Source organism: Lepidochelys olivacea, assembly GCF_965140295.1.
Source record: "Lepidochelys olivacea isolate rLepOli2 genome assembly, chromosome: 10".
NCBI classification, from domain to species: Eukaryota; Metazoa; Chordata; order Testudines; family Cheloniidae; genus Lepidochelys; species Lepidochelys olivacea.
In genome coordinates, this window is record NC_140420.1 from 76,274,494 (window position 1) to 76,287,776 (window position 13,283).

General features: G+C 42.3%; 1 protein-coding gene across 1 annotated transcript in view; it reads right to left on the bottom strand.

Annotated features, from left to right (window-relative positions):
- Nucleotides 1-13,283, bottom strand: part of IGF1R (insulin like growth factor 1 receptor) — a 281,321-nt gene that overhangs the window by 51,659 nt on the left and 216,379 nt on the right. The window contains exons 3-5 of the mRNA XM_084642472.1: nucleotides 9,018-9,330; nucleotides 6,109-6,254; nucleotides 4,120-4,264 (exon numbers count right to left, since the gene is read on the bottom strand). Of these exons, the coding sequence (XP_084498598.1) occupies nucleotides 4,120-4,264; nucleotides 6,109-6,254; nucleotides 9,018-9,330 (604 nt within the window). The remainder of the gene's footprint in view (nucleotides 1-4,119; nucleotides 4,265-6,108; nucleotides 6,255-9,017; nucleotides 9,331-13,283) is intronic.

A 13,283-nucleotide genomic window follows, 5' to 3' on the forward strand; every position in this document is an offset into this window, starting at 1 on the left:
ACTTTCACCTCTAGATGACCGTTGCCAGTTCAGCTAACCTGGCACTGATTGAAAGTTACCTAATGGCTGTTCAGCAGTCTAAGAAAAATGAACTGGGAGGGTCTTAGTGTCCATTTCTAAGTTGACAGGAGTCTACAAGCCACCATTGCAACTGGCACCCTTGATTGCAGCTTCAGGAGAAAAAAGGCCAGAGTCAACAAAAGGAGATTGCACTGCTCACTCCCTCATCCCCACAGGAGAAAGATAAAGGACACTGGAAGTGCACCAGGCTGGGCTCCCAACAAAAACCCCAGGGACCAGGTTCCCCCTGAACTCAGCACAGGGCTCTCCGCTGAGATAACCTGTGCCAATTTATGTAGTTAGTCCTGTAGCTCAAACTGAAGGTTCAGGGTTCAAACTCTATTAATGAGGCAGGATGGGGGAGCTGTTACAGCTGCCCATAGAATTTATTTTTACCTTTGAAATGACGTACAAAAAACTATGATCAAATAATCTTACTTAAGTTGGAAAGCCAAACTCTGAAAAGTAAGGAAATAATTTCAGTTGCCTGTGTAACCTTAATTCAGTCCCTTGGACATAAGTCGTATGACACAGTCTTTAATGACATGGTCACATACAATTTTGTCCATAGGACCCTGTCTCATTCAGTGCACAGGAGCGACAGTGCTAAGGGAATGAATCAGGGCAGTGTCGCATACGAAACCATTTGTAGGACTTTTTCTTCATTTGTGGCAGAAGCTGGAAGGTGTGTACCTACTGTAGTGCCAGGAGACAGCAGGTGAAAACCCACCCATAGCTAACAGCCTTCCCCTTCACCAAGAGGGAGGGGCTAGTGAACCCAGGCCACAAGTAATTGTGGGGGACAACAAATGAAAAAACAGGGGCAGGTGTGAAAGTCAGAAGGTGAAAATCAGGTGATCAGATGGGGACACTGAACAGAGAACCCCCAACAGCACCCACTGTTCCTCAAAGGCATCTAAAGAGTCAGTGGACTCAGAAGAACTCTGCTAGGAGGTGTGACTGGACAAGGAATAGAAATAAGTCCCTGCTTTTGCAGAGTAGCCTCCCCCCAATCCAACTTCCTCCTTCTGGTGTGATGGAGGGCCATCTTGGCCAGCTCCAGAAGGACGCTGAAGGGGAGGTCCTGAAACTTTGTGCAGCCATGGGAAGGGGGTACCAATACCAGGAAGTGCAGAGAAAACTGCAGCCAGAATCTCAGTAAGAGGTTCTGGAAGAGCGATTGTAACCTGATGCACTCTACCTAGATGTGTACCAGGGTCTCCCTCTAGCTGCAAAGACGACAGATGTTGGGGGAGTTTGTGAACTGTGCCAGGTACATTCCTGTGCTCCTGGCTCCATGAAGGAACTGCCAACTAATATACCCAAAAGACTGGGGGACCAGAGTGGATTATAGACTGTCCTACCAGCATTCCTTGCCCTCCTGAGGTGGCAACAGGTCCAGCTACCTGGTGTCGGGGCAGGTCACAAGGATGAGGAAGTGGATGGTGTGAAGCATGAGCGCATACAGATGTTTCCTGGGCATGGTTCAGAGGTGGACCAGCTGGATGGCATTCAGATGAGTTAGTTTGCATGACTGGTGCGGTCAAGGAGGTGCATGGGGCAGGAGCCCAATAACAAGTCCAGAGGGCTTGGGGGTGAGAGGGAGGCAGGGAGCACCGTCCCACAGGACCCGCTCTGGAAGGTGTGCAGTGAAAGTGGCAGAGGACAAAAGGATGATCTGGTGATTAAGACACATGAATGCCATAATGGAGAACTTGGTTCTAACCCTGTCTCAGTCAGAGGCTTCCTATGTGATTGACACCATAAATTTTGACAGGTGGCCTCTAACTGTGCATTCCTCATCTTCTAACTTCGGAGATCGAATCCTGGCTCTGCTACAGATTCACTATGTTCTCTCAGGCAAGTCTGTTTCAGTTTCCCCATTTGTTATAGGTGAATAATAAAGCTCATATTGTGCAGCAAAAGGGAAATTCACTGTTTATGAGGCCCTCAGATACTAGGGTGACAGGCACCCTTAGAGAAAAAACTATGAGGAAATGAATAATTGCAAGCTCTGTATGATGATGAGGGGAAAAGTCAGGGTTTACAAATTGAATGACAAGGATCAAAATTTGAACAGCTGCCCTTTTTTCCTCAGCACACACACAGAATGAGGGAGGGGGGAAAAAAGAGTCTGTGGTCACATAATTAAAGAATGTATCATAATGCATCTTACCTCAGCACAAGGGGGCCAAATTAAGGTTGCACAGGCAACCATGAAAGCGAGGAAACAATAAAAGGGCTTCACTTTGCAACCTTAATGTTCTTTCAATATAATTTTTTGTATGCATTATATGCAGTGCTGGCAGCGACTGCTATAGTTAGGGCAGTCTAACAATTCCCATTTTAAGACCCTATTTTCAATTTCTTTTAACATTGCCCAAATAGCTGTTTGGGCTGAAATTTTCATGCAGGGTTGTCTGCCTTAAGCTGAATATTTCTGAACAATTATCTTTCAGATTGCGACAGGGCCCCAAATGTGTAAGTACTTTGTAAACAGAGGAAGACCGTTCCTGACCCAAGCAGCACGCAATTGCACTAATTCCTTAGTGTGGATCAGTTTTGCTTCCCACATGCACCCCTATTTTCCTCTCCTCTAAGTTGCACTGTTTGTTTTTCCATTGTGGAATCAGGCAGAGAGAATTAATAAAACCTGAATCATAGCACTGATGCTTCTTTCCTATCAGTTATGCTTGCTGACATACGAGATTCCATAAACACAATTACTCCTGAACTTGCTTACTAAAAGAAAGCAAAAACAAATTTATAATTGGAGTATCTGCTTGAGTATGCCACATCATAAGTATCTGAAAGAGCCTTGTTCTAGGCAAAGTGACAAGCCTCTTGGATTTGCAATTAGAAACATGTTTTTCCAAAGAGCCAAATGTTCTTACTGAAAAAGTCAGCGTGCTTTTCAAGTGTAGAATGAAGAGCTGCCCTTTAACTTGCTCTGTCAGATGGTGGAATTTTAAGAATTTAAGACTGACCAAAAAGTAGCCTGAGAAAGAGAGGGAGGTTGTGAAGAATCCCTTATGCTGTAACTTTATCCTGTCAGGGCAGATAAATCAGAGACACACCACCTTTCCCATGACCTTCCCACCACCTTCTCCTAAATGATTTTCCAAAATCCTTATTTTACTGGATCTCTCATTAGCGAGGAAGGCTCAATTTCTTCTCCAGAGTGTTGTTCTGAACTTGGTAAGTTACTTAATTTGGGGAGAGAAAGGGAGTGCAGCAATTTCCCAGAGGAACATCATCCCACCTAAGCATCTCAAACTAAAGTTTTGCAGGAGCTAAACCTACCTCTGCTCTTTCAACACCTACCTTCAGGGGTGAGGATGGTGTAGGTGGTGTTTCAGATAGTAATTGCAGGATGTGCTATTAAAAGCATATTACACAGAATATTACAGAATTAATATTATTAACAGAATTAGGAAAAATCCACAATGTTTATCAGCAAACATTTCAGTGGCTCATGATTACTTTATAGGCTCATATTTTGTTTCTCTGGCTCTAGATAAGGAGAATTAGTTTCATGTGAGTATTTTGAGGCTAGCTCACTTATGAGCAGTTTCCTGCTACACAAGCTAGTTTCAGCCGCACTCCCTTATCTTGCAGTTAGTGACCTGTTATCTTCTTCCAACTGACATTCCATAGACCTCTCTTAAGGATACAACACTAATAAACTGCAATGCCAAAAGAGCAATGACTTCTGAAGATGTTCATTTCTGAATGCACTTGAGCATCAAAAAACAGAACATGTCTAATATAACAGAAAATGATGCTTACAAACGTACATCTCCCTAAAAAATCTCTCTACAAGAGAAAGCAGATAGCATAAATATATCTTTAAATACTTCATCCCACTACTTGCTTGCAAGAGGATCAAATGAATGATTGTACAATGGTTGTTCAGTAGGAGACAAATACTGCATATTAGTGGAGGTGAAGACTAAATAAATGATAACAAAATATTCATGGTAAGACTTATTTTCCAAGGCTTTCTGCTAAAGCAAAGCTGCCTCTACAAATATTAGTTCATTGTATTTGAACACTTACCCGTCCAACTGTTCCTCTCCCAAAATATATCGCAGATTCTTCAAGAAAGAGAGGGAGACTAGTGCATGGGAATGGCGGATCTTCACATACCCAGTTACTGTTTCTATCAGACCCATAAAATTCTCCAGCTCAGAAGCAATATTGTCTACATGAAAGAAAAGGAAATTATAGTTCATACATGTTGATCTCAGCATTTTGTTCAATGCATGGTTAGCATATCAGAATAAGTATTTATGACATTCACTGCTTTTGCAAACAAAATCAAGATTCATCTTGCTGGAGACCAGCTGCAGGCAGACAGGTGGAGCACAAAACAAAGCACTATCACAACTCCATCTGGAGCCTTCTCACTGATATGCTTTCCTTCGCTTGAGTATTCCACACAAGCGCCAATGCCAAATTCAGAGCTTTCAACAGCCAACCTTTTGGCAAGACTGAAGAGACTCATGTGCAGTTGTAAATTTAGGCATCTGTGAAACTGCAACTGCTGTTACTCTCGGTGACAGAGGTAAAGCTCATTCATTAGATCAGGCTGAAATGATCCACTGAAGAGCATGGCATCAGACTGGAGGTTAAGAGAAGCCCCACAGAGATCTAGTATTATTCTCAACTAACAGCAAGGACATTAATCTCCAAAGCATGGGACTGTCACTGGCAATTTAAAAAATAGAGTAGATATAACTACATCATTTAAAGAAAAGGAGGACTTGTGGCACCTTAGAGACTAACCAATTTATTTGAGCATGAGCTTTCGTGAGCTACAGCTCACTTCATCGGATGCATACTGTTTCCACGGTATGCATCCGATGAAGTGAGCTGTAGCTCACGAAAGCTCATGCTCAAATAAATTGGTTAGTCTCCAAGGTGCCACAAGTCCTCCTTTTCTTTTTGCGAATACAGACTAACACGGCTGTTACTCTGAAATACATCATTTAAGCAGCCATTGCTCCTGGAATGCTGAAGGAATGAAGGTAAAGCCATAGCATCTTCATAGAATTAGGCTGACTCAGAGTCAGGTTTTCTGCAGCTTGTATAATAGTTACAAGGGTAGTTGTGTAGGAGGCACTCTCCAAAATGGGCAAGGACCGTGGAAGCCGGGTGTTTGCTCTTTGTGCAGGACACTAACGTTTAATTCAGCTCTGTGTGCACAGCAGTACAGCCTGGATATCATGTGGCCAGTTAATCACCTGAAATAACTTGGGAGGGTTTAGATTAGGAATACTCTTCAATTCTTTGAGATAATATCTAAGCATTAAACTAGACACAGCTTGCGTCACTGCGTCACAGGAATAAAATCAATTACTTTAGAGAGTGGGTGAGCTGAATGGGTTAACTTAAATAAAAGTTCTTCAGACCATCTCCCTGCAAAAGTTAAGATTCTACTTAAACATGTGAAACACATAATTAAAACAATTCACATACAACTGTTTCCAACCCCCTTGGTTATTAGGAGCAACCCTGGTATTCATAGGCAATTCAATCTATCTAGCACAGGCACAAAAATTCAAGGCACTCCACCCCACACACTCCTTTGAATGCATAGGGAGGTATATTTCAAACCACCAAGTTTACAATGATTTTTAAAGCTCAGCATCCGTTGGAATTTTCCCAGCTGATGAATCACTGCTTTGACAAATCGTATCCAGAGTTCATTTACGTTAGGACATGTACCAGATATGACCAACACAGTAATAACGAGTGTTGGGCAGAGCAGTGTTAGAACTTAAACAGGGGTTTTCATTATCTCATGCACGAGGAGAGCTTTGCCACTGGCTAAATACCTGGTCTACAGACATGCCAGAGAACGCTGCCATGTTGAGGATTCCAGCAGAAATCCTTAACGCAGCAGGAGCGCCATTAAAAAGCAAACAATCCTCTTGAAGACCCTGCTTAGGGTTTTTTTTTTTGTGGGTATTGATACACTCGAAGAGCAAATCAAAAGTTAAAGGACCCTCATCGAAGACTCCACTCAGGAGGAACGTTACTTACTCCCACGGCGGATGTTAATAAGCAGATTCCCCTTGAGGACGGTGCATCCCTGCAACATCTGTGCTGATGTGACAGAATCAATGGTCTTTGTTTTCTCTTCCTCACAGATTTTTGGACAAGGCCCTTCGCAGGGGCTGCAGAACATACTGTTGAGAAGGAAAGGAGACCAGAAATAAACAAAAACACATGGTTCTCAATCCACAACAGACTGCTGCTGCTGCATTGTTTGGAAAGCAAGAACTTCTCTATCTGCAACCTAACAAAACACAAATCTCTCAAACTGGGAGGAAAGTTGCCATTTTTCAGAAGAGGCCCAGCAGAAAAGCAAATATCTCATGCACCCAGGACTCCATGGGTTCTATGAGCAGATATGACCCTCATATATAAGGGCCCTAGGGAAAATGGTTATTAGAGAAATCTCCTAATGAGGTTATTGTCCTAATAAAACGGTGTCACAATTTGTATTTTAAAGGTGGTATCAAAGGACTGGAAAAACTGCTGTAAGGTGCAACTGAGCACAAAACAGAAACCTCAATCTCATCACTCTATCAGTTGCATAGAATACGTTATTCCTAGTCACTTCCCGTCCTAAACTGTTGTGTAGAGTTAATTTTACAAGTCCCATGGCCACTGTGACACTATGGGATTGTTCTTCCTTCCAGATAAAATATAACCATCATTCCTTTGTTTTATTTCACCACTTTTCCATCTTGCACTTGTACTGGTGATTTTTAACTTATATTCACATTATACCTTTGTTGTTTTGTTCTGGTTTTTTTTTGGGGGGGGGGGGGGAGAACAGACGACAAGCAAAGGGAAAAAGAAAAGGATACTTGTGGCACCTTAGAGACTAACAAATTTATTAGAGCATAAGCTTTCGTGATCTACAGCTCAACCCCAGCTCTGAAAAGGAAGGCCATTGACAGCACACTGGTAAACATGGATTTGTTATTCGTTAACTAAAGGGTAACTGAACCCACTTTCTTCTTCAGCTTGGAGAACATGTGCACTGATGTAATGGAAGAAAGGAGCTTTCATTTCTTAGTCATGAGCTCCTATTTCAAATGCTACAGAATAATGTGCTTAAGAGCTGAAGACATGCAAGAGGCATTCAACTAAGGGTACAAAGAATGCTAGAAACACCTCATTTGCAACTGTTGGTTAATACCAGCTCTGGGAAACTGGGGGACAAAACATTCACTGGCCTTGAGTTATGCCTTTCCGCCTTTGCAGCTGAACACAAAACTATGATAAGATAAGCTGTGTCTATACTGTTTTATGAGAGTGTTTTTAAACAGCCACTACTAGAAGCTCAGGCCAGACAACAGGAAACAGTTTCTCAGGTAAACATCTGGCTTCAAGCTAGCAAAGAGTAATACTGTTTGCATCTAAATGGGAACTGGAAATTTTCCTAGGAAGATGTTTGTTTGGACGATACTCTCTCGTTCTCTAGCTTTATAAAGCAAAGAGTGGAGATTTCAACCCCTTGAACAAAACTAACCTGCACAAATAAGGTAAAACTATGATACAGACCATTTATATGGAGACATTTTTCAATGCAGTACTAAGAATTCCTCTATATTAGCAATTGCTAGGAAATAACTGTTCTTAGTGCCATTGGGTGGGCAACTAAGATTGTTGCCTTGCCCACTGGCAAAGTGAGCAAACCAACAACATATCTATCACTCCAAGTTCTTTAAATTCCAGGAATATGACTAACAAAAATCAGAGTAATATTCCTGTAAAACAAACAGTTCCCCACAACAGTCAGTCAAAAATACCAAATTTCACGGCCATGAAAAATATGTCAAGGACTGTGAAATCAGACCTCCCCTATGAAATTGAGCTATTGGAGGGGAGGAGACAGGGTAGGGCTGGGTGCGCCCCAGCTAGGGTGTCTACCGTGCACTGAGATCCAGCTGCTAGTCCTGGCCATGCTGGAGAGGGACAGGATTTCCTCTTCCCCTGCATGGTCACTCTTGGGGCGAGCTCAGAGGTTCCCAGAGGTGGGGATGTGTCTCATCTCCCCTGTGCTGCTGGGAGTGCCCCAGCCAGGGCTCCTAGCTGCTCGTCCCGCCCGGGCTGGAGAGGGACAGGACCTTCCTCTTCCCCTGCACAGCTGCTTTGGGAAGAGGGGGCGGGGGCAATCAGATCCACCTTTGGCTATCTCCCCCAGCTGCAGGAAGCTCAGCTCTGGAGGCAGCAGAGAAATGAGTGTGGCAATGCTGCAACCTGCAATAACAGCTTTGCAACCCCAATGATCCCCTTTTGGGTTGGGACCCCCACGGTTACATCATCATGAAACTGCAAATATAAACATCTGAAAATGTGAAACTGACTAATTTAAAATTCTGGGGCCATGAAATTGACCAAAATGGACCTTGAATTTGGTAGCGCCCTAGTCATAAAATAGCATGGCATCTACTGTATTAGTTCTCTGAACTGAGGTAGTGTTGGCATTTTCCAGGAAAAACACTGTGAACCAGAAAACGCAGAGACCTAAAGGCTGCAATGAACGTGACTGTACATAAGAGACGTGCACAGAAGAGTCAGAATGTCCGTGAACAACCAGTTAACATGAGAAACAAAACTACTTTTACAATCTGCTCTGTGTGGCAATGCTCTCCAAGAGCAGAATCTCCTTTCCGTTGATTAATGGCATCTCTTCAACATCTCCATCCCACCCACCTTATTGCCATTTTCACTGGGCTATTGTCTAGTTTAAAGGCCTCATCCTAATGGTGTTGACCACACTCTATCTCCACTGATCCCAGCGGGAGACCAAGATTCTCAGCACCACCTGGGATCAGGCCCGTAGACAGTTAATGCCCTGGAACTGGGGGATTATCTTTCTAAAACCACACAGGGAATTATATGAATAATAATGCAAGCTTGTGTATTCCCTTTACCTTTGGCTCCCGTTGCGTATGAATCCAGAAGGACATTCTGCCATGCACTCGTCATTGTGGATCACAAACTTCTCATAGTCACTGATCTCTGTAGCAGGGACTTTGGAACAGAAGTCTCTAGTTACGCAGCGCCAGCCTTCAAACTTGTAGGTGTTCGGTGGGCAGGTGGGCACGCAGATTCCTTCGTAGTAATAATTGCGGCAGGCCACACAAGCCGTGTTGTTATCGGGCGCAGTGCAGCTCCCCAAGCACTCGGGATGGCAACATTCATTTTGGTCTGTGCAAGCCCGTTTGCCACAAGCGCTGGGGCACACTGCAAAGAAAGAGTAAGGGAAGACTGAACAACTGGCCTTTTAAAAATATAGAGAGATTAAAAGCAGCAATGTAAACACTCTGTGAGCTCATATCCCCTTGGGTCTAGAGCAACCCTTGAAAACTTTGACACTTGGGAGGCTGGCAAAGTAAATTTCATTTTCTCAGAGTTTTCAAGTCGCCTGGAGATATCTTTCTCCCAGATTTACATTAAAATATGAGCCAGTGAAGTAATGAGGAAAACTGTTGAAAGCAATGTCAACATAAGGATAACAGAAACAACTGAGGACTGGAACCCATTTGATAGCCCTGGTATTATGGTTACATTTTTGAGTGCTGACTTATTGTTTTTGAGAGGGTTTTTTGTCTTTCCAATTTGTATTTCAAACTGGTCTTTTATTGGCAACAAAAAAGCTCCCTTTAAACAACTTAATTACATTCGTACAATAATGCACTGCGATACTGCAGCACTCATGGCTAGGTTGACCCCACTGTAGCATCCCAATGTTGCTTATGTATGCAGAATTGGATTTAATAAAGTACAGATGCTACACATCATATATGGTGGACTCACAAACTTCTTATTTTTCCCCTGAAGAGAGTACACTTCCACCCTATCTACAAATATCGGACTAGTAGGACATAAATTCGCGAAAAGCATATTTATTTAAAAACTCATTAATCTGCAGGTGTGGGCACTGGGTTTGGAAAAAATGAACGAAGAGCAGGATCTTCAAGAGACAGCCTTACTATTGTTACATCAAAAGAAGCAGCAGCATTTATATTTATGTAACAACAACACTTTGATTACAATGTTTTATGGCCTTTAAGCCAGGCTAGCTACATGCCAGGGGCTCTGTAAACAAACACAAGATAGGAAATCTGGTTTTCATTAGGTAACTGTTTTCCACTTGCTAACTTAGCTAAAAAACAGTATCAGGAACAGCAGCATAAAACAAAAGTTTCAGTAGTAGGACTGCAGTGGAACCCAAGCAAATCAAGACAAGAATCTTTAACCAAACTACGTGACTAGAAAGAGTACAACCAGACACGCAGAGAACACTGTCCGTGAACAAGGATGCAGCATCCACCCAACAACAGATACGGAGAAATTCCCAAGATGATGTACCAGATTCTACTCCATCCTGTATATCTCTCTTTTCCCCTCCCTCAAATCTGCTGCACATTCTGCTTGGCTGTAAATTAAACTACAGTTTATTTAGGAAGAGAAAACTACATTCAACCCATGCAGGATAGTTCAGAATTTATTTTTTCCTAGAGCTTTGCACACAACATGATCTGTGAAACTTTATCGGCAAATTTTCAGCTTACAAATAAAGATGTTTTACCATATTGAAAAATGTCTGAACCCAAGAGGTGATCTCACTCTTCGATTGTATGTACTTTGGGATAAGAGGCCGCGTTTTCCAATGTGTTTGTACAGAACCCACCACAACAGAGCCCAATCATAACTGGAGCCACTGGGCACAACTATAATATAAATAACAAACAACAATACAAAATAAAAATTTGTTGCACAACCCCTCACTTATTTCTTCAGGATTTAGACACTGTATGCCAAGCCTTGGCTATGACAGAATACGTACTGTCAGCTTTAATGTACGGTTCTACTCTGAAAAGTTTATCTGTAATAGTGGCATTGTGGGATCCCATGTTTATACTCTCAATGGTCTCTGCATGAAATATGCTCGAGTTTACAGATTTTTTTTCCCCCCCTAATTGCCAGACCTAAACATTTAGCCTGGGATCCAAGGGCCAAGCTGGGTTCTTTCTAGTTCACGAATTAGCAGCAGGAATACTGATTCTTCAGGGAAAATTCTATCCTCACTTATTACCAGTGCAACCTCGGGGCCTGTCTACACGAGCACTCTACAGCACTGCAACTTTCTTGCTCAGGGGTGTGAAAAAACACCTCCCCTGAGTGCAGCAAGTTTCAGCCCTGTAAAGGGCCCGCACAGACAAGGCACCATCACTGGGAGCGGCCCCCTCCCCACGCCCTGGAGGTGGGGTTTTTTTTAAGAGCACTGGGAGAGCTCTCTCCCAGCGCTCTGGTGCAACCACACAAGCCACGTTAAAGCACTGCCAGTGTAGACTAGCCCCCTCGTCTTCAAGTCATGCCCTCTGTAATACCCATTGCTTTCCATGGGTTTCCAAAGGAGAAATGAATGGGAACTTAGTAAACTTGCCGGTGACGCTCAGCATCAGACAGAGCTCTCACCTGCACAACGGCTCTGCAGTGCTAACAGGAATAAAACACAGTAAGAATGTATTTTAGTCGCTACGCAGGCAGGCAGGCCTCAAGACATACAGAGAGAGGTGTCATTTTTACAGTCACTTTTAGAAGTTTAAAAAAAAAGACTTCAGTACAAACATCACTGGTATTTATAAGGAAAATGCTGATGGGGTCTTCACTGCAGGGGAGCTTGTGGACACCACCACCATTAGCATAAGAAAGCTGACTATGAATGTCTCAATGGAAGGTTTCAGAGTAACAGCCGTGTTAGTCTGTATTCGCAAAAAGAAAAGGAGTACTTGTGGTACCTTAGAGACTAACCAGTTTATTTGAGCATAAGCTTTCGTGAGCTACAGCTCACTTCATTGGAAGGTACTCCTTAAGATGGTATTTCAATTCTGCCTAAATTACACTGTAAAAGGGAACTTCGATTCTGTATATGCAATATTTCTGACTCCAGACCAAAATGTATCCCACAATAGATTCCTCTTAAAAGAAAGGACAGCGATGAAGAGACCATTATTGATAAATGATGCAAAACCTTTTAATACACCTAAATATGTATTTTCTGCAGGAAAGACCAATAAAATAATTGCCTTACACTAAAAGGTAAAAACAAGAAATAAAAAAAAATTACTACCTGTGTACACTGACTGTAGATGAATGATATATAGCAGAACCTCAGGGTTACGAACCCCTTGGGAATGGAGGTTGTTCAGAACTCTGAAATGTTCGTAACTCTGAACAAAATGTTATGGTTGTTCTTTCAAAAGTTTACAACTGAACAGTGACTTAACACAGCTTTGAAACTTTACTATGTAGAAGAAACATGCTACTTTCCTTTTTTTTTTTTTAGTAGTTTATGTTTAACACAGCACTGTACTGTATTTGCTTCCCCCCACCCAATTGCTGCTGCTGCTGCCTGATTGCGTACTTTTAGTTCCAAAGGAGGTGTGTGGTTGACTGGTCAGTTCATAACTCTGAGGTACTACTGTAACTTGAACAAGGATAAAAGCCTGTGGTTTCTGGAGTGGTGTAAATGCAACACCGATGCCAGCCTTGTTTGAGACTGCTATAAACTGTGCCTCATTTTAATGTATAAAAATATTAAGAATATTCAGGATTATTGAGGGAGTTCTTGAAAAACCCCAGGCCATATGGCTCATCAGCAGATGGAATGCTGTTCAGCGTGGGTGCCAAAACTTAGATTTAGTGTGTTAACTTGATTTCCAGTTCACAATCCTGCTAAGAAAAAACGCCTCCATGACCAAAGTTCATGATTAGATTTAACAAAGCAGAGCCACGTGATTTTTGTTCTTAATTGGACGGAGACATTTACCAAAAACGAAGGCTGTTGCATAAACAGTGCAGATAAATATAGTATAAAGAGGTCTAAATTATTTCACTCCAGGGGAAGGACCTTTTCATTTCCTCAATTCTTCTGTCATTCATGGATAAACTGGCATATGAACAGGATTCCCCCCACATCTCATAGCTGATCCACCGAACCTTATCAATGAAGGCGATAGTTGAAGCATGCAAAACCACACAAATGTACAAGACAAAGATGTAAATAGTAACACGGGTATACAAAGCTATGTTATACTATTTTTTATTCTGACAGTGTTTGTTAAAAAGTTGGTTTTGTTTAAAAAGCAAGTTTTTCAAACTTAACATGACTGGGAAGAAAAATATAGTAA